Source organism: Hemitrygon akajei, chromosome 5, assembly GCF_048418815.1.
Source record: "Hemitrygon akajei chromosome 5, sHemAka1.3, whole genome shotgun sequence".
NCBI lineage: Eukaryota > Metazoa > Chordata > Chondrichthyes > Myliobatiformes > Dasyatidae > Hemitrygon > Hemitrygon akajei.
This window is the reverse complement of record NC_133128.1, coordinates 93,435,248-93,457,223: the sequence shown is the minus strand read 5'-3', so window position 1 is coordinate 93,457,223 and position 21,976 is coordinate 93,435,248. Positions and strand designations below refer to the sequence as shown.

The 21,976-nt window shown below is 42.7% G+C and overlaps 1 protein-coding gene across 1 annotated transcript in view; it reads right to left on the bottom strand.

The window, feature by feature from the left end:
- LOC140727994 (coagulation factor X-like) overlaps window positions 1–19,113 on the bottom strand; it is a 43,401-nt gene extending 24,288 nt beyond the window's left edge. The window contains exons 1-3 of the mRNA XM_073046069.1: window positions 18,783–19,113; window positions 14,475–14,635; window positions 9,163–9,187 (exon numbers count right to left, since the gene is read on the bottom strand). Of these exons, the coding sequence (XP_072902170.1) occupies window positions 9,163–9,187; window positions 14,475–14,635; window positions 18,783–18,852 (256 nt within the window). The 5' untranslated portion in view covers window positions 18,853–19,113. The remainder of the gene's footprint in view (window positions 1–9,162; window positions 9,188–14,474; window positions 14,636–18,782) is intronic.
- Between the last annotated feature and the right edge of the window lie 2,863 nt (window positions 19,114–21,976).

Genomic DNA, 21,976 nt, shown 5'->3' with positions numbered 1-21,976 from the left:
AGTGTAGTTATTTTATGTGTTGTTTTTTACGTAGTTCAGTCTAGTTTTTGTACTGCGCCATGTAACACCATGGTCCTGAAAAACGTTGTCTCATTTTTACTATGCACAGTACCAGCAGTTATGGTCGAAATGACAATAAAAGTGACGACTTGACTAATCTCAGCTGCAAGTAAAAGAAGAGCAGGCTCAGGTGGAGCAGCCATTGTCAGAGTGTGCCAGTGATAGAGCGTGAAGGCTTTGGCTTTACAGGCTTCGGCGTGAAACGGCAGAGGCACAATTAAGAAGAGGTAAGTTTTTTTTTAGTATAGAGTAGTCAGGATGGAATGCTCCTCCTGTCAGATGTGGGAATTTGGGATACCTGACAGTTTTCCTGATGACTACATCTGTGGGAAGTGCACCCAACTACAGCTTCTGATTGACAGGTCAAGGAATTGGAGCTGGAGTTGGATGTACGCAGGATCATTTGGGAGGCTGAAGATCTTATAAATGAGACTTCTGGAGAGGTGGTCACACCAAGAGTACAGATTTTGGACAGAAGATTGGTGACCACGAGAGGTAAGGGGACTATGAAGTCAGTGCAGGTTTCCCCTCAGCAACAATTTGAATACTGCTGGGGGTAATGACCCGTCAGATCACAGCAGCAGCTACCAGGCTGGTGGCAATGTGGCCAGCTCTGAGCCTCAGCAGGTCAGGCAGTACGGTAGTTATAGAGTACTGGTCAGGGTAAGGTCAGGCAGTACGGTAGTTATAGAGTACTGCTCAGGGTAAGGTCAGGCAGTACGGTAGTTATCGAGTACTGGTCAGGGTAAGGTCAGGCAGTACGGTAGTTATAGAGTACTGCTCAGGGTAAGGTCAGGCAGTACGGTAGTTATCGAGTACTGGTCAGGGTAAGGTCAGGCAGTACGGTAGTTATAGAGTACTGCTCAGGGTAAGGTCAGGCAGTACGGTAGTTATCGAGTACTGGTCAGGGTAAGGTCAGGCAGTACGGTAGTTATAGAGTACTGCTCAGGGTAAGGTCAGGCAGTACGGTAGTTATCGAGTACTGGTCAGGGTAAGGTCAGGCAGTACGGTAGTTATAGAGTACTGCTCAGGGTAAGGTCAGGCAGTACGGTAGTTATCGAGTACTGGTCAGGGTAAGGTCAGGCAGTACGGTAGTTATCGAGTACTGCTCAGGGTAAGGTCAGGCAGTACGGTAGTTATCGAGTACTGGTCAGGGTAAGGTCAGGCAGTACGGTAGTTATCGAGTACTGGTCAGGGTAAGGTCAGGCAGTACGGTAGTTATCGAGTACTGGTCAGGGTAAGGTCAGGCAGTACGGTAGTTATCGAGTACTGCTCAGGGTAAGGTCAGGCAGTACGGTAGTTATCGAGTACTGCTCAGGGTAAGGTCAGGCAGTACGGTAGTTATCGAGTACTGCTCAGGGTAAGGTCAGGCAGTACGGTAGTTATCGAGTACTGGTCAGGGTAAGGTCAGGCAGTACGGTAGTTATCGAGTACTGCTCAGGGTAAGGTCAGGCAGTACGGTAGTTATCGAGTACTGCTCAGGGTAAGGTCAGGCAGTACGGTAGTTATCGAGTACTGCTCAGGGTAAGGTCAGGCAGTACGGTAGTTATCGAGTACTGCTCAGGGTAAGGTCAGGCAGTACGGTAGTTATCGAGTACTGCTCAGGGTAAGGTCAGGCAGTACGGTAGTTATCGAGTACTGCTCAGGGTAAGGTCAGGCAGTACGGTAGTTATCGAGTACTGCTCAGGGTAAGGTCAGGCAGTACGGTAGTTATCGAGTACTGCTCAGGGTAAGGTCAGGCAGTACGGTAGTTATCGAGTACTGCTCAGGGTAAGGTCAGGCAGTACGGTAGTTATCGAGTACTGCTCAGGGTAAGGTCAGGCAGTACGGTAGTTATCGAGTACTGCTCAGGGTAAGGTCAGGCAGTACGGTAGTTATCGAGTACTGCTCAGGGTAAGGTCAGGCAGTACGGTAGTTATCGAGTACTGCTCAGGGTAAGTTCAGGCAGTACGGTAGTTATCGAGTACTGCTCAGGGTAAGGTCAGGCAGTACGGTAGTTATCGAGTACTGCTCAGGGTAAGGTCAGGCAGTACGGTAGTTATCGAGTACTGCTCAGGGTAAGTTCAGGCAGTACGGTAGTTATCGAGTACTGCTCAGGGTAAGGTCAGGCAGTACGGTAGTTATCGAGTACTGCTCAGGGTAAGGTCAGGCAGTACGGTAGTTATCGAGTACTGGTCAGGGTAAGGTCAGGCAGTACGGTAGTTATCGAGTACTGGTCAGGGTAAGGTCAGGCAGTACGGTAGTTATCGAGTACTGGTCAGGGTAAGGTCAGGCAGTACGGTAGTTATAGAGTACTGCTCAGGGTAAGGTCAGGCAGTACGGTAGTTATAGAGTACTGGTCAGGGTAAGGTCAGGCAGTACGGTAGTTATAGAGTACTGGTCAGGGTAAGGTCAGGCAGTACGGTAGTTATCGAGTACTGGTCAGGGTAAGGTCAGGCAGTACGGTAGTTATAGAGTACTGGTCAGGGTAAGGTCGGTAGTTATAGAGTACTGCTCAGGGTAAGGTCAGGCAGTACGGTAGTTATAGAGTACTGGTCAGGGTAAGGTCAGGCAGTACGGTAGTTATAGAGTACTGGTCACGGTAAGGTCAGGCAGTACGGTAGTTATCGAGTACTGCTCAGGGTAAGGTCAGGCAGTACGGTAGTTATAGAGTACTGGTCACGGTAAGGTCAGGCAGTACGGTAGTTATAGAGTACTGCTCAGGGTAAGGTCAGGCAGTACGGTAGTTATAGAGTACTGGTCAGGGTAAGGTCAGGCAGTACGGTAGTTATAGAGTACTGGTCACGGTAAGGTCAGGCAGTACGGTAGTTATAGAGTACTGCTCAGGGTAAGGTCAGGCAGTACGGTAGTTATAGAGTACTGGTCAGGGTAAGGTCAGGCAGTACGGTAGTTATAGAGTACTGCTCAGGGTAAGGTCAGGCAGTACGGTAGTTATAGAGTACTGGTCAGGGTAAGGTCAGGCAGTATGGGGGAGTGTCAGGGAGCAGGAGTGAGTGCCATTGCTATTACAAAGGAAAAAGTGCTAGGCAAACTGAAAGGTTTTAAGGTGGATAAGTCACCTGGAGCAGACTGACTACATCCCAGAGTCCTGAGAGAGGTTGCTGAAGAGATAACGGATGCATTGGTCATGATCTTTCAAGAACCACTGGATTCTGGCATGGTCGCGAAGGACTGGAAAATTGCAAATGTCACTCCACTCTTTAGGAAGGGAGGAAGGCAAAAGAAAAGAAATTGTAGGTCAGTTAGCCGAACCTCAGTGGTTAGGAAAATGTTGGAATCCATTATTAAGGATGAGGTTTCAGGGTACTTGGAGACTAATGATAAATGGTCTAAGTCTGTATGGTTTCTGTAAAGTGAAATCTTGCCTGACAAATCTGTTGGACTTCTTCGAGGAAGTATCAAGCAGGGTTGACAAAGGAGAGGAAGTGGATGTCATTTACTTCGATTTCCAGAAGGCATTTGATAACATGCCACACATGAGGCTGCTTAACAAAATAAAGTCCTATGGCATTACAGGAAAGATACACGCAATGAATAGAGAAATGACTGATAGGCAGGAGGCAGTGAGTGGAAATAAAGGGGGCTTTTTCTGGTTGGCTGCCAGTGACTAGTGGTGTTCCTCAGGGGTCAGTATTGGGACCGTTACTTTTCACATTGTCTGTCAATGATTTGGATGATGGAATTGATGGCTTTGTGGCAAAGTTTGCAGATGATACGAAGATAGGTGGAGGGGTAGGTAGTGCTGAGGAAGTAATGTGTTTGCAGCAGGAGTTAGACAGATTGGAAGAATGGACAAAGAGGTGGCAGATGGAATACAGTGTTGGGAAATGTGTGGTAATGCATTTTGGTAAAAGGAACAATAGTGCAGATTATTATCTAAATGGGGAAAAGGTTCAAACATCAGAGGTGCAGAGAGATTGCACAAGAGTTCTTGTGCAAGACTCCCAGAAGGTTAATTTACAGTTTGAGTCTGTGGTAAAGAAGGCAAAAGCAATGTCTCAGAAAGGATCATTGGAGAGAGTCTGGAGGAGATTCATGGGGATGACTCTGGGAATAAAGGGGCTAGCATATGAGGAGTGTTTGGCAGCTTTGGGCCTGTACTCGCTGGAATTTAGAAGAATGCGTGGGGATCTGATTGAAACCTATGGAATTTTGAATGGACTAGATAAGATGGATGTGGAGAGGTTGTGGTGGGGGTATCCAGAACTACAGAGCACAGCCTCAAAATTGAGGGGCAACCTTTTAGAACAGAGGTAAGGAGGAATTTTTTAGCCAGAGGGGGGTGAATCTGTGGAATGCTCTGCCACAGACTGCGGTGGAGGCCAAATCCCTGAGTATACTTAAAGTGGAAATTGATAGTTTCCTGATTGGTCAGGGCATCAAAGGATATGGCAAGAAGGCAGGTGTACGGAGTCGAGTGGGCTCGATATCAGCTGGGATGGAATAGTAGAGCAGACTTGATGGGCTGAATGGCCTAATACTGCTCCTATGTCTTCTGGTTTGAAATTCATATGAGGTGCAGTGGTTTGGGGGACAGAAAGAGATTCTGTGGCAGCAAAAGAAACACCGGGATGGTGTGTTGTTTCCCTGGTGCTAAGGTCCAGGACATCTCAGAGCAGCTGCAGGATATTCTCAAGGGGGAAGGGGAATAGAGGTTGTGGTGCAGAAAAGAGGAAGAGGTCCAAGGTTGTAATCTCCAGAGGCTAGTACAGGTAGGAATGGGGTGATAGCATGGAGTAACTGTGGAGATAGTGCGGGGGACAGGGCTTCAGGTTCTTGGATTATAGGAACCTTTTCTTGAGGAGGTGTGACCCGGACAAGAGGGGTGGGTTGTACCTGTACAAGACGGGAACCAATATCATGGCTGGGAGGTTTGCCTATGCTACACTGGAGAGTTTAAACTAGTTTTGTAGGGGGCTGGGTACAAGAGCCGCAGTCAGTAAGGGAAGAATCGGACTGGTAGGTAGAAGGCTCTTCGACCACATGCTTACCCTTCGTCAGTCCTACTGAAGGGTTTCAGCCCAAAACGTCGACTGTACTCTTTTCCTAGACGCTGCCTGAGTTCCTCCAGCATTTTGTGTGTGTTGCCAGTAGGCAGATGTGAGGAAAAGTATTGAAAGGCAAAATCAAAATAAGAGGTATGATGGGTCGGATAGTTTGAAGTGTGTATACTTAAATGCTATTATGGGTAAGGGTGATGAACTTAGAGCATGGATCAGTACACAGAACTACGATGTTGTAGCATTACTGAAACTTGGTTGAGAGAGGAGCAGGAATGGGTGATTAAATACCATGATTTGAAGTTTTAGAAAAGATAGACGAGGAGGCAAAAGAGAGATTGGAGAAGTTGCACTACTAATAAGGGACAATATCACAGCTGCATTCAGGGGAGACATAACAGAGGGTTCAGACACTGTCCATTTTGGTACAATTCAAGAATAGGAAGGATGCAATCACACTGATGGGATTGTACTACAAACCCTCTAATAGACATTGAGGAATCGGTATGTAATCAGATTAAGGAAATGTAAAAATAATAGGGTTGTTATCATGGGAGATTTCAACTTCCTGAATATAAACTAATGCCTTCTTTGGGCAAAGGGTTTCGATGGGGCAGAAGTTGTTAAGTGTATCCAGGAAGATTTCTTAAATCAATATGTGAAAGGTCCAATGAGAGGAAGTGCTGTACTGGACCTGATGTTAGGTAATGAGCAAGAAAAGAACTAAAGTCAGGAATTAGGAAAGCCAGGATGGGCCATGAAAAGTCCTTGGCAGGTTGGATTAAGGTGAATCCCAAGGCATTCCGTACATGTGTCAAGAGCAAGAGGAGAGGGTAGGACCACTCAAGGATGGGGGGCGGGGGGGAACGACATTTGTTTGGATGCAGAGAAAGTAAATGATGTATGTAATGAGTGCTTTGATTGGAAAAGGATATGGAGGATCAGGAGATCAGTGCTGAGTGTATAAATGTGTTAGGGTGTTTAGAGATCAAGGAGATTGGGCCTCCTAATAACTATTAAAGTGGATAGATCTGCAGGGTCTAATGTGACTTATCCCAGGTTGTTGAAGGAGGCAAGAGACAAGATTGCTAGGGCCATGACCAGCATCTTGGTCTCTCCTCTAAGCACAGGCAAGGTCCCAGAGGACTGGTGAGTGGTGAATGTTGTAGCTCTGTTGAAGAAGGGAAAAGCCTGGGAACTATAGAACGACAAGTCTTGTGTCAGTTGTAGGGAAATTGCTGGAGAAAATTCTTAAGGATTTATGAGCATTTGGAACCTATGGCCTAATTAGGGAGAGTCAGCATGGCTTTGTGCGGGCAGGCCATACCTCATCAACTCGATTTTTTGACGAGGTGATAGGAGATATTGATGAGGGTAGGGCAGTGGTTGTTGTCTACATGAATTTTGGAATGGTGTTTGACAAAGTCTTTCATGAGAGGCTAATCCAGAAGATTAAGGTAGATGGGGTCTGTGGTGAACTCGCTGTTTGGATACAGAACTGGTGTGTGCTTAGAAGATAGAGGATAGTGGTTGAAGGAACTTATTCGAGCTGGAAGTCTGTAATTAGTGGTGCCCTGCAAGGATCTCTGCTGGGACCATTGCTGTTTGTGATATGTAATAATGCAAACACCAGAGGGCATAGTTACAAAATTAAGGGAGGGAAGTTTAGGGGAGATATCAGGGGTAAGTTTTTACACAGAGGGTTGTGAGTGCCTGGAATGACTTGCCAGGGATAGTGGTGGAGGCTGGAACATTAGGGGTATTTAAGAGCCTCTTGGACAGGCACATGGATGAAAGAAAAATGGAGGGTTATGGGGTAGTGTGTGTTTAGTACTTTTTTTAAGGATTATATGGGTCGGCACAACACGGAGGGCTGGAGGGTCTGTAATGTGCCGTAGTGTTCTATGTTCTATGGACTTAGCTGAAAATGTAGATGGGGGGTGTTAGTAAGTTTGCAGAAGATACCACGATTAGCGTAGTTGTGGATAGTGTAGAAGGATGGCAAAGAATACAGCACGATATAGATCAGTTGCAGGTATGGGCTGAGAAATGGCAGACGGAGTTTAACTCAGATAACTGTGAGGTGTTGCATCTCGGTAGGGCAAATGCAAGGAGAGTACACTGTTAAGGGCAAGATCCTTATTAGCGTTGCTGAGCAGAGAGATCTTGGGATCCAAGTTCACCGCTCCTTGAAAGTGGCTACACAGGTTGATAAAGTGGTTTAGAAGGTCTATGCTTTTATGCTTCTATGTTTATGGAATGCTTGTTTATATTAGTCGAGACAATGAGTTCAAAAGTCAACAGTCTGATTTAGAGGGCATATGCTGCTATGAAAGGCTGAATTAACAGGTTGTTTTCTCTGGAGCATCGGCGGCTGAGGGAAGATCTGACAGAGGATTTTTAAGATTGAGTGGCATGGATAGTGTAGACAGGGAGTGTTTGTGTCCCAGGATTGAAGTGTCTAATACCAGAGGGCACATATTGGGAACAGATTTGGCCAGATTTGGGAACAGCGTCTTTCCAACTGTGATAAGACTGCTGAACTGATCCTGACCCAGATCTGGGCCGCACCTTCCAAATATCCAGACCTGACTTGCACTACCTTACTTTCCCTTTTCTATTTTCTAATTATGATTTATAATTTAAATTTTTATTATATTTACTTTGATTTGTACTTCAGGGAGCGCGAAGCGCAGAATCAAATATCGATGTGATGATTGTACGCTCTAGTATCAATTGTTTGGTGGCAATAAAGTAAAGTATTAAGTATTGAAGGTGAGATGGGATAGGTTCAAGGGGGATGTGAGGAGTAAGTTTTTTATTCAGAATGGTGGTAAAGGCAAATACATTTGAGACTTTAAGAGACTTTTAGATAGGTACATGAATGTGAGGTAGATGGAGGGATATGGACATTGAATAGGTAGCAAGGATTAGTGTTTGGGTGTTATTGATTTGCTTTTTAGCTGCTTCGGCACAACATTGTGACTGAAAGTTCTGTTGTTATGCTATGTTATCTCAGCCTGCAAATTAACCTTCAGGGAATCCTGCAGAAGGACTCCCAAGTCCCTTTACACTACTGATTTGTGTATTTGCTCCCTGTTTAGAAAATAGTCTACACCTTTATTACTTCTACCAAAGTGCAGGACAATAACTTCCCTACACTGTATTCCATCCACATTGCTTTTCTCATTTTTTGCCTCCTGCTAGTCTGCCAATCTTCTGTCCATCCATGTATCTTTCCTGTAATACCACGGGCTCTTATCTTGTCTAGCAGGTGCCTTGTGTGGCACCTCAGCCAATTCTCCTTTGTCTACCCTGATTGTTATTTGCTCAAAGAATTCCAACAGATTTCTCAGGCAATATTTCCTGAAGTAAATGATGCTGACTTTGGCCTATTTTATCACGTGCCTCCAAGAACCACAAAACCTAATCCTTAATAATGGACTTCAACATTTTACCAACCACTGAAGTCAGGCTAACTGATGTAAACTTTCCTGTCTTTTGCCTCCGTCCCTTCTTAAAGATTGGAATCACATTTTACAATTTTCAGTCCTCTGGAGCTATTCCAGAATCTAGTGATTCTTGAAAGATCACTGTTAATGCCTCCATAATTTCTGCAGCTACCTCTTACAGAGCCTTGCGGTGGACACCATCTGGTCCATGTGACTTCAGAAGACACAGGATATATACATTCCATAGAGAAAGAAGTATTCCAAAGGGAAGGTGACACAACCAAGGCTAACAAGAGAAGTCAAAGCCAACAATAAAAGCCAACTAGAGAGAATATAATAGAGTAAAGGGTAAATGATGAAGGGTCTTGGCCCGAAACATCGATTGTACTCTTTTCCATAGGTGCTGCCTGGCCTGAGTTCCTCCAGCATTTTGTATGTGTTTTGCTTGGATTCCAGCATCTGCAGATTTTCTCTTGTTTGTGATTGGACAACAAAACTTTCTGATAGTTCTGCTGAAACCTGATCCAAGTGCCCTGTAGACCCACTGGAGAAGATCGGAGGATCCCTATTTCTCATCCCCACTGTGATCAAATCTCAAGCTGAGCAATCATAACTAAATGGAATTAAATAAAAGTGTTGTGGTTACTCACCTACATACTTATTCCAGAATTCATCCTGAAATGGAAAGGCAACATTGAATCAGACAGTTAATAATGAGAGGTGCACAGCTGAAAACTCACCAGTGTCACACTCTGTATCATGCAACTCTTACAAATTGGGTAGATGGAGAACTTCCTGTGGTCCAGCAAACTGAGGGAAGACTTTTACATAGCCAGCATTTCCCTGAACAACTTCTGTCTTCACTGACTATCTAATCATGTTGACATCATTTACATAGCCAGCCCAAAACCTCTTGATAATCCACAGGGTGCCATGAATGTGGGAGGAGCCGGCAGACGAAGGCTGGATGTGAGGTGGCAATGCAAGAACTGTGGAAGGAACTGGAGGGAGATGGAGCAGATGTGGGTTTCAGCAGCAGACTTGCTGGGATAGGTGGTGAGATATATGAAAAGTCGATAAAGGAATTGGCTGTATTTGGGAGTGAAATTTGATTGAAAGCTGGGATTGATGTGATGGGGGCATGGAAAAGTGATGGGTGAGGCAGTGAAAGTGGTTTAGTGTGATTCAAAGGCACACTGAGGTTGGTTGCAGCAAGACCAGGAAATTGAAAGGAGGTGGGCTGAGAGATAAAAGAGCAATGGGGAGAAAATTGTGGAAGAGGGGAGTGAAATGGACAAAGAATTAGAATTTTAATGGAAGCTGAAAGAGTGGGATTTGGGAAAGAGACGGTAAATGTCTAAGACAAAAAAAGCTGGAGGTCAGACAAAGAAATATGGTCATGGATACATTTTAATTGCCTGGGTAGGGCAAGAACAATCTATCTTTTTTTTATTCCATCAACCTGCTGCAATTTGCAGCTAATTCTCCTTTTTTTCCCAGGGGATCACCTTGGTTGGAGAGCAGTAAGGTAAAAAGGCACAATAAGAAAGGGAAATGATAGCTGAGAGATGGGAGTGACAGTGGGTGGGAGCTGGGAATGTGAATGGACAGAGGTGAGAGTGAGATTGATAGGATGTAGAAGGCCATGGATTTGGGGCAACACACTGGAAAATGGCTGACTAACAGAAAACGGAGAGTCAGGATAAAGTAGAACGGGGAATGTTGGAAATACTCGGCAGGTCAGCCCACATCTGTGGGAAGAGAAACAGAGGCAATGTTTCAAGTGAAGGGCCTTTTGTTAGAACTGGGAAGGAGTGCAAAGACACTCATTAAGCTGCAGGAAGTGTGAGAGAGGGGACATGGTCAACAGCATAGAGAGTTACAAAATGCCAATCAGGGTAGTCATGTTCTTCACTCCCAGAAAGAAACAAAAACTCACAGCTTAGTTCATATCACAGACGAGTGGCTTTAGTGAAACTAAGTTACCTGAAATTATAGCATTCAGAAGGCTGCAATGCTCCCACATGGAAGACGTTACTCAAGCTTATATGAACTGCTTTTCAGTCAGGATTTTTTCCAGATTATTTATTGTTTTTCCTTCTTTGTATTTGCTCGGTTAGGACAGTAGGGATGCCAGGCAGGATAGTGGAATGCTCCTCTTGTCGGATGGGGGAAGGCAGGGAGACCTCCAGTGTCCTTGATAACTACAACAGCAAGAAGTGCATCCAGCTGCAGCTTCTAACAATTCACTTTAAGGAGTTGGAGCTAGAACTGGATGAACTCTGGATCATCCGGAATGCTAAGGGGTGACGGATAGGACGTATAGAGAGGTGGTTACACACAAATTGCAGGACACGGGAGACTGGGTGACAGCTAGGGTAGGGAAAAGGATTAAACAGCCACTGCAGAATACTCCTGTAGCCATCCGCTTCAAACACAGGTATATCACTTTGGATACTGTTGGGGGGGGGGGGGGGGGTCCATCAGAGGAAAGTCACACTGGTCAGGTCTCTGGCACTAAGTCTGGCTCCGTGGTTCAGAAGGGAGGGGGAGAGATAAGGCAAGCTATGGTGATGGGGGATTTGTTAATTATGAGAACAGAAAGGAGGTTCTGTGGATGAGAAAGACATTCCTGGGTGCCAGGGTTGGGGATGTTTTGGATCAAATCCCTACCTACATCATTGTTACTTATCTACATGGACCATGACCTCTGGCTGCTCACCCTCCCACTTAATACTGAGAACTCAGTCCGAGGTATCCCAGACCCTGGCACCCAGGAGGAAAATGAGGTGGCTAAGTCTCCAGGGCCTGACAAGATGTCCCCCCAGAGCCTATGGGAGACAAGTACAGAAATTGCAGGGGCCCTAGCAGAGGTACTTAGTGGCAGGCAAGGTACCAGTGAATTTGCCACAGGACAGCAAACCCGTCTTCCTTTAGAAAAACAAATTTGTAGAATGATTACAGACTATTGTAATAGTAGGTGTAATTGTAGTATGGAACTCCTATACTACAAAAGGACTAAATGGGATAGAGTTTGTCAAATGTGTTCAGGAAAGTTTCCTTAATTGGCATAAAGCAGTCCCAACAAGAGAGTGTGGAATGCTTGATCTCCTATTTGGGAATGAGACAGGGCAGGTGACAGAAGTTTGTGTATGGGAACACTTTGCATCCAGTGATCATAATGCCATTAGTTTCAAGATAATTATGGAGAAGGATAGGTCTGGTCCTTGGGTTGAGATTCTCAACTGGAGAAAGGACAATTTCCATGATATTGGAAAGGATCTGGCGAGTGTGGATTGGGTCAGGCTGTTTTCTGGCAAAGGAATACTTGGTAAGTGGGAAGTCTTCAAAGTGAAACTTTAAGAGTACAAAGATTATGTCAGAATAAAAGGTAAAGATAATAGGTTTAGGGATCCTCGGTTTTCAAGAGATGAGACCCTGGTTAAGAAAAAAGAAGAGGTGCATAGTAGGTATAGGAAGATAGAAAAGAATTAGGTACTTGAAGAATCTAAGTATGAGAACATGAGAGCTAAAAGGAGGCATGAGGTTGCCCTAGCAAATAAGGTAAGGAGTATCCTAAGGGATTCTACAGATATGTTAAGAGAAAAAGGATTGCAAGGGACAAAATTGGTCCTCTGGAAGATCAGAATGTTAATCCATGTGTGGAGCCAAAAGAGATGGGGGAGATCATAACTGGAATTTTTGCATCTGTATTTACTCCGGAGACGGACACAATCTATTGAACCGAGGCAAAGCAGCAGAGAGGTCATGGACCTTATACAGATTACAGAGGAGGAAGTGTTTGCTACCCTGAAGCAAAATAGAGTGGATAAGTCCCCAAGGCCTGAAAAAATGTTCCCTTGGACTCTGTGGGAGGAAAGTGCAGAAATTGCAGAGGCCCTACCAGAGATATTTAAATTATCCGTAGTGACAGGTGAGGTACCGAAGGATTAGAGGCTAGCTAATGTTGTTTCACTGTTTAAGAGAGGCTCTGAAAATAAACCAGGAAATTATGGGCCAGTGAGCCTGACATCAGTGGTAGAAAAATTATTGGAAGGTATTCTAAGAGACTGGATATAGACTGGATAAACAAAGACTGACCGGGGATAGTTAGCATGGCTTTGTACGTGGTTGGCTATGTCTAACCAATCTTATAGTCTTTTGAAGAAGTTACCAGGAAAGTGGATGAAGTAAAGGCAGTGGATGTTGTCTACATGGACTTTAGTGAGGCATTTGACAAGGTTCCATTTGGGAGGTTCCAAGAAGGTTCAGTCGCTCGGCATTCAAGATGAGGTATTAAATTGGATTAGACATTGGCTTTATGGGAGAAGCCAGAGAGTGGTAGTAGAGGATTGCCTCACTGACTGGAGGCCCGTGACTCGTGGTGAGCCACAGGGATCGGTGCTGGGTCCTTTGTTGTTTGTCATCTATATCAATGATAACGTGGTGAACTGGTTCAGCAAATTTGTACATGACACCAAGGTTGGGGGACAGCGAGGAAGACTATTAAAGTTTGTGGTGGGATCACGACCAGCTGGAAAAATGGAAAAATCTGCTAATAGATGGCAGATAGAATTTAATGCAGGTAAGTGTGAGGTGTTACACTTTGGGAGGACCAACCAGGGTAGGTCTTACACAGTGAGTGGTAGGGCACTGAGAAGTGTGGTAGACAAATGGATCTGGAAATACAAGTCCATAACCATTAAACATAGCATCACCGATGGATAGAGTCATAAGGAAATTTTTAGGCACATTAGCCTTCATATTACAAAGTATTGAATACATGAGTTGGGATGTTATGATGTCATGATGAAGTTGTGTAAGACCTAATTTGGAGTTTTATGTGTAGTTTTGATCACTTATCTACAGGAAAGATGTAAGTAAGTTTAAAAGAGTATAGCGTAAATTTACAAGGTTGTTGCTGGGTCTGGAGGACCTGTGCTATGTAAAGATTGGATAGATTAAGATTATTCCTTAGAACGTACAAGATTGAGAGGAGATTTGATAGAGCTGCACAAAATTATGAGGGTTATAGATAGGGTAAATGCAAGCAGGCTTTTTCGACTGAGATTGGGTGGGACTGCAACTAGAGGTCATGGGTTAAGGATGAAAGGTGCAAATTGAAGGGGAACATGAGGGGAAACTTCTTCACTCAGATTGTCATGAGAGTGTGGACTGAGTTGCCAGCACAAGTGGTGCATGTGAGCTCGAATTCAACATTTAAGAGAAGTTTGGATAGGTACATGGACGGTAGAGGTATGGAGGGCTATGGTCCCAGTGCATGTCAATGGGAGTAGGCAGTTTAACTGGTTTCAGCATGGACTAGATGGGTTAAATGGCCTGTTTCTGTGCTGTAGCTTTTTTTAAGGTTCTATGAATAGATCATTTTCAGATTGTCAGAATTAACTGGTGAGGTGAAACGATGATAAGAGTTAGGGCCTTAATGACTTAAAATCTGTATTAATGTCTTGGATGAAGCAGCTAAGAGCACTGTAGCCAAATTTGCTGATTCAAAGGACAATGGGTCAATAGTTGTGAGGAGCCTACAAATAGATTTAGTGAGTAGCAGAAATGGCAGATGAAGCGTAAGATGGAAAAATGTGAGGTTACCTGTTTCGGAAGGAAGAATAGAAAAAAGCAAATTATTACTTAAAGAAAGTGAGTTTACAAAAGAGGTCTGGTTCTCCAGGTATCCAAAAACACAAACAATTAGCAAGTAATTAGGAAGCTAATGGGATGCTGGTGATTTTTGTAGGGAGAATGTTTAATCCTATTTTCTGTGATTACCCTTTACGTCTTCAATTTCCTCTTTGATTTAATCTCTCTTCTCTTCTGGAATCTCTCTTAGATGTATCACTTTCTGTTCATCCCTGAACTTCATTACTCCAGTACCAGTGGATACACTCATGATCAGGATAGCTAAAGTCAGCAACTGAATACACAAACCAACTTGTACACTCACAGTTCGCTGGTCATCTTCAAAATATTCTCTTGCTTCTTCGTGTGAGCACCTCTCTTCGTTGCACTCTCTCTCCAAGTTACCTTCTTTCAGTTCTTCAAAGAAGCTGTTTTCACGCCTTAGGCGGGTTAAGAAGTTGCTGGCCTTTTTGCTGGATACAAATACTTGAACAGAAGCAGACCATGTTAGTGATTATCCTGGCTCAATGATAGTGACTCAATGTCATTTAAGCCTCCAGTCAGCAATAGTATGAGACTGGGACCCGGTCAGATCAATCCTGTGGAATTGTGAGTTTATCCCAAACTGCAGAATCTCAGGCCTACTCTAACCTGTAGAGCCATTGGTCTATTAACAGATTATAGAATTATGGGCCTAAGTCTGATCAATAAAGTTTTTGGTTTACCTTGACCATTTGAGGTGTGGGACATATATCAGCTCTAGAATCAAAGTCTTATTCCTGAACTATACAATCTTCAGCCATTCCAATCTCTATCTTCTTTGGTATATCTTGTGTTTATAGAATTATCATCTATTCTAGATGTACAGGCACAAGGGGCTATTTCTGGGCTACAGAATCCGTATCTAATTTTTGACATACAGCATCATGGCTCAGCTCAAATATCAGTCAATGCACCAACATTCCAGTCCTGTGAGATCATGGCCCATCCTAAACTGCTGGATTATGGGCATATGTCTGGACTGTGAAATAATGTACCCGTCAGTTATCCCAAGACTCATGGCTTTGTCCTGACTCATTAGATTTCAGACTACCATTGATATAGGAAAAAGGAAAATTGAATAAAAGGACATTTTTCTACTCAATTCAGAAAGATTTTGCTGATTCATTTACACACCTCTGTTAAGAAATTATGTTAATCTCAGATTTAAGATTAATAATTAGTTTAGCACCAGTTATCCTTTTTTTTAAAGAGAATTCGAAATTTCCACCACCTTAGTGGCGAAAATCTGGTTCTAGCACTTCTGTCTTAAATTCTCTGAGTATGGAATAAATCCTTCCCCTTTCACCATCTGTTTCCATTAAAATCTGAAAATCTTAAGTTAATTCTAGGAAACATGTTCTGGTTATGGTGATTTATCCTTGGAGCACAAATGTTATTCTCAAATGTTATTATCAGTACTCTCTTGTCTACAACTTTCCTGTCCCCCTTCCATGCTCCAGCCCAGGTTGTGTGTAGTGGCCCCTTTGTTCTTCCTTCCCCTAGATACAAAGGCCAAAATTCTGCCATCTTTCTGATTGTTGTCTATACTTGTCCAAGACATTATCACCGATGGACTCCTTTGGACTACACTGGTCCTACTGATCTTGACCAAAATGATTGACTTCTTTGCATTTTAATGCTGCCTCAAAAATTGCTTGCAGACTATCCTTATTGACAACTGTAAGTATGTGACTTCCTCTTCCATAATTTAAATCAACTATACATATGGTGCTGTGCCATCAGAAGTCTTTATGGAACACCACTCATTACATCCAGACAATTTAATAGCTGCTTCCTATCCCTACTTGCAGTTTCCCACTGTTTTCCAATCATCAGGAAGATCATATAAATTAGACTTACAGGCTAAATCTATAACTATCCACTGAATATCTATGTAGACTTTCTGCGATTAGCTTAAAATGTTCAAGGTAATTAGAGATTGGTTGGTAAAGTCTCACGTACTGAAGAGATGACACTAAACTATTGGACTGCTGCTCCCTCGCATCCTGCTGAAGAACAAAATCTCTGAAAGATCAGTAAAGAGAATTTAAGCCTCAAAAGGAGCCACAGAGCATTAATGCAGAAAAAATAATTCCTTAGGTAACAGTAAAAATAAGCATATTTCAACCAGTCTAAGAAAGCACTGAAGCAACTGAAAGCAAGGATGTTGTTTCTAGGGACAGTGTAAGTGTTGCCTGATTCTGCAATAACACTGATGCCAAAAATGCAAAGGAAGAAATTCGAGCAAAGAACAACAAGTATTATTTTCAGTAATGTAAGGAGTCCAGGAGGTAAATTTGTTGAGATTTGCATGTCATGTTTCAAATTGTGAGCTACAATAAAAATATCACTCACATCATACAAACTTTGAAAGGAAAAAGATGTTAAAATGGAGAAGGGAGTACTGGAAATTGTCTTTGGGGTGAAATAGTTTAATCTACTTCTCTTAAACCGATCTATCTTAGGCACAGAAAGCAAGCCTATATTAGCAGCTCCTGCTGCACAGACCAAAATACCAACATCGGCTGTGTCCACTGTGCAGTAGTGTGTTATCTCTTATCTCAGTATGATTACATGATTGAACTTAGAACTTCTAAACAAAATATGATTGCAGCTGCATTGTCAAGGTTATCATGTACAGGGAGAGAGAGCATGACCTTCATACTGGAACCAGTCAAAGATGGTTTTCAAGTATAGTAATAATGTAATAAAACACAAAACAAAATCAGTAAAAAATGAGTCTACTGAGGAAGAATGGATGGACGCTAGTCCAGATGAAGACAATGCGAGTTGTTGATAATCAAGGTCATATGAAAACACTGACTTATCATACCAAGTGTATTGAGAAGACAAATTTTTGGAGATCCTTGAATGGCATTGTGAACTTAGAGGAGCTGTTGGGAGTTATGATTCTAGATTTGGATTATTTAAAGATCTAATATTACAGATCCAAAACATCGAACACACCTTCACAGAGATCAGAATGGTTAACAAGGTGATTATTGCAAAGAGGGGAGTGATGCCTTATTTATAGATCTTCTCCAAAGTGGATCAAGGTAAAACATGATCCACTTCAATATACTGCACTCATGAGAAATTAAGATTTCTGGGTCACCAGAAATGCTGGATAACAGTTATCAGTTGTGTTCATTTCCATCTGAGAGCATTTGAAACAAAATAGTATTAACCTAATGTTTTCTTCACTGTTGTATCAGCATGGTTTAGCATGGCTGAGAGACAATGAGTATTCAACGAAGCACTGAAGAAGAAAAAAACATACAAGGGGTTTTATTCCTATTAGGAAATAGTTGTGGCAGGTAATGTGATTTGGTATCTTGTGCAATTAGGAAAATAAAGTCAGACAGGTACACATAATTCCTGCAAGGGATGCGCAAGAAAACTTTGAAGAATTGTGTCCTTATAAGTCTTTCCTGGAAATTTATCCAGTGGTAACTGTGGAAAAACATTTACACAATTCTCCTAAATTTCAAGTTAAATACCCCTAACTAGGATTGAATACCATTGCATGTTCCCTTGTGAAAATCAAAGCTACACAAAAAAATCTCTTGAGTAGCAAAAACAATACATACCATGAAAAATGAATGAAATGGGAGCGCAGTGTTAATATGTAAATCTATGAGAAGTATAGATAATGAATGCATACATACAATGTAATTCGTAAGCTCAATATATCAGTGACCATGTTCAGGTTCTCGACATTCCCCCACATACAGTTATGAATAAAAGAGAATAGTTGCATTTGGGGTATTGTGTTCCGTTCTGGTTGCCCATTACAGGAAGGGCAAGGAAGCTGTGCAGAAGGTGCATAAGAGAGTTACCAGGATGCTGCCTGAGAGGAGATCCAACAGAAATTTATATCATGATGAAAGGCATAGATAGGCAGTCAGATTTCTTTCTCACGGTAGAAGTGTGAAATACTAGATGGCAGTCCTTTAAGATGAGGTGGGGGAGGGGCAAAATTGAAAGGAGATATGTGGGCCAGGATTTTACCCAGAGGGTGATAGGTGCCAGGAGTGGTTGTGGAAACAAATACAATAGTAAAGTTACACGGCTTTTAGATAGGCTCATGAATATGCAGGAAATGAAGACACATAAATATGATGGTGTGCAGGCAAAGGGATTAGTTTAATTTGGCGTCATGTTCAGCACAGACATCTTGGATTGAAGAACCTGTTGTTGTGATATGTTCTATAAACATGGCAGAAGAGCAGGCTGACTCAAGAAATAGCTAAAATAATGAACAAACTTACAATAATTATAACCGAGATTAACTAATTATTATCACTGTGTATTTTGCATCAATGGGTGCCTTTTTAATGAAAGCCTTACTTCACTAAAATTCTTCCAATTCCTCACACTAAGCAAACTCCAAAAGATCTCCTAAACAAGAGCTGTGAGCAATTGTTTCAAATACTGAAGCATTCAGATTGTAAATTTTGATAGTAACGTTAAAAAGACAGTGGCTCTTCCTCCTTAAACTGAGGTTTACAAAGTCAAAAATTAACACTGAGCCCTGTTTTAAAGTGTCTCACCAAAAATTTAGCACAAAAAGTTTAACAAGAGACAATACCTTCACTTTCAGTTCCTGTGAGACTAATGATGAGAAGGAAAAGATTTATAGCCCAGAAAAGATTCGCCATGGTCCGTTTCTGTTAAAGCTTCTTGTATCTGAATTTCAGTGCTCTGACTAAATAAACAAAAGTTCAAAGTTCGGTGGCCAGATTAGTAAAACTCTTGATTCCTATTGATTCTCAGTTCACGTTGCCAGAGTCCTGTCTGATTTCTAGTCGTAAGAACTCTTCCCCTTGCAAATGGTGAAGTAAAGGCACGAGTTTAAGAACAGAACACTCTTCCTCCAAATTCACTGTATGCCTCCACTGGGAGGCATAGCTAGGACATAGCTAGGGAAAGTGTAGTTCTTCTCACCTTCCTACCTGGAAATCAGTCACCCCCACCTGCACCACCAAATTTCCCAACACAATATAAACTCCTGCAGTCCAGGAAGTGACCTCAACTTCTAAAATATTTCTTCCATTCATATCTGGGCTGCACTTGTTGCCCTTGACTAGTGGCCCCTGAGAAGGTGGTAAGCAGTGGCCTTCTTTATCTGTACCAGTGGACGTATTGTTCAATCAGGAGTTCCAAGATTTGGACCCACTGACCATAGAACCATAGAACTTTGCAGCACAGAAACAGGCCTTTTGGCCCTTCTTGGCTGTGCCGAACCATTTTTCTGCCTAGTCCCACTGACCTGCACCTGGGCCATATCCCTCCAAACCCCTCTCATCCATATACCTGTCCAAGTTTTTCTTAAATTTTAAAAGTGAGCCCGCATTCACCACTTCATCTGGCAGCTCATTCCACACTCCCACCACTCTGTGTGAAGAAGCCCACCCCCCCAATGTTCCCTTCAAACTTCTCCCCTTTCACTCTTAACCCATGTCCTCTGGTTGTTTTCTCCCCTAGCCTCAGTGGAAAAAGCCTGCTTGCATTCACTCTATCTATACCCATCATAATTTTATACACCTCTAACAAATCACCCCTCATTCTCCTACGCTCCAGAGAATAAAGTCCTAACCTATTCAACCTTTCTCTGTAACTCAGTTTCTCAAGTCCCAGCAACATCCTTGTAAACCTTCTCTGCACTCTTTCAACATTATTAATATCCTTCCTGTAATTTGGTGACCAAAACTGCACACAATACTCCAAATTCGGCCTCACCAATGCCTTACACAACCTCACCATAACATTCCAACTCTTATACTCAATACTTTGATTTATAAAGGCCAATGCACCAAAAGCTCTCTTTACTACCCTATCTACCTGTGATGTCACTTTTAGGGAATTTTGTATCTGTATTCCCAGATCCCTCTGTTCTACTGCACTCCCCAGTGCCCTACCATTTATCTTGCATGTTCTACCTTGGTTTGTCCTTCCAAAGTGCAATACCTCACACTTGTCTGTATTAAACTCCATCTGCCATTTTTCAGCCCATTTTTCCAGCTAGTCTAGATCCCTCTGCAAGCTTTGAAAACCTTCCTCACTGTCCACTGCACCTCCAACCTTTGTATCATCAGTAAATTTGCTGATCCAATTTGCCACATTAACATCCAGATCATTGATATAGATGACAAATATCAATGGACCCAGCACTGATCCCTGCGGCACACCACTAGTCACAGGCCTCCACTCAGAGAAGCAATCCTCCACTACCATTCTCTGGCTTCTTCCTTTGAGCCATTGTCTAATCCAATTTACTACCTCTCCATGTATACCTAGTGACTGAATCTTCCTAACTAACCTCCCATGCACAACCTTGTCAAAGGCCTTACTGGTCCATATAGACAACTTTCACTGCCTTCCCTTCATCCACTTTCCTGGTAACCTCCTCAAAAAACTCTAATAGATTGGTTAAACATGACCTACCACGCACAAAGCCATGCTGACTGTTCCTAATAAGTCCCTGTCTATCCAAATACTTGTAGATCCTATCTCTTAGTACTCCTTCCAGTAATTTACCTACTACCAACGTCAAACTTACTGGCCTATACTTTCCTGGATTATTTTTAGAGCCTTTTTTAAACGGAACAACGTGAGCTATCCTCCAATCCTCCGGCACCTCACCCGTAGATACCGACATTTTAAATACATCTGCCAGGGCCCCTGCAATTTCAACACTAGTCTCCTTCAAGGTCCGAGGGAATACTCTGTCAGGTCCTGGGGATTTATCTACTCTGATTTGCCTCAAGAGAGCAAGCACCTCCTCCTCTTCAATCTGTATAGGTTCCATGACTTCACTGCATGTTTGCCTTTTTTCCATTGGCTCCATGCCCGTTTCCTTAGTAAATACAGACGCAAAAAACCCATTCCAGATCTCCCCCATTTCTTTTGGTTCCATACATAACTGACCACACTGATCTTCAAGAGGACCAATTTTATCCCTTACTGTCCTTTTGCTCTTAATATATCTGTAGAAGCTCTTAGGATTATCCTTCACCTTGACTGCCAAATCAACCTCATGTCTTCTTTTAGCCCTCCTGATTTCTTAAGTATTTTTTTTGCACTTTTTATACTCCTCAAGCATCTTATTTGCTCCCTGTTTCCTATACATGTCATACATCTCTCTCTTCTTCTTTATCAGAGTTCCAATATCCCTTGAGAACCAAGGTTCCTTATTCTTATTTACTTTGCCTTAAATCCTGACAAGAACATACAAACTCTGAACTCTCAAAATTTCTCCTTTGAAGGCTTCCCACTTACCAATCACATCCTTGCCAGAGAACAACCTGTCCCAATCCACGCTTTTTAGATCCTTTCTCATTTCTTCAAATTTGGCCTTTTTCCAGTTTAGAACCTCAACCCGAGGACCAGATCTACCTTTATCCACGATCAAGTTAAAACTGATGGTGTTATGATCACTGGAACCTACACACACTTCTGTCACCTGTCCTAACTTGGTTCCCAATAGGAAATCTAATATTGCATCCTCTCTAGTTGATACCTCTATATATTAATTTAGAAAACTTTCCTGAACACATTTTACAAACTCTAACCCGTCTAGACCTTCAACAGTATGGAGTCCATATCAATATGTGTAAAATTAAAATCCCCTACAATCACAACTTTCTGTTGCCTGCAGTTGTCTGCTATCTCTCTGCAGATTTGCTCCTCCAATTCTCACTGACTATTGGGTGGTCTATAATACAACCCTATTAATGTGGTCATACCTTTTCTGTTTCTCAGCTCTACCCATATGGCCTCGGT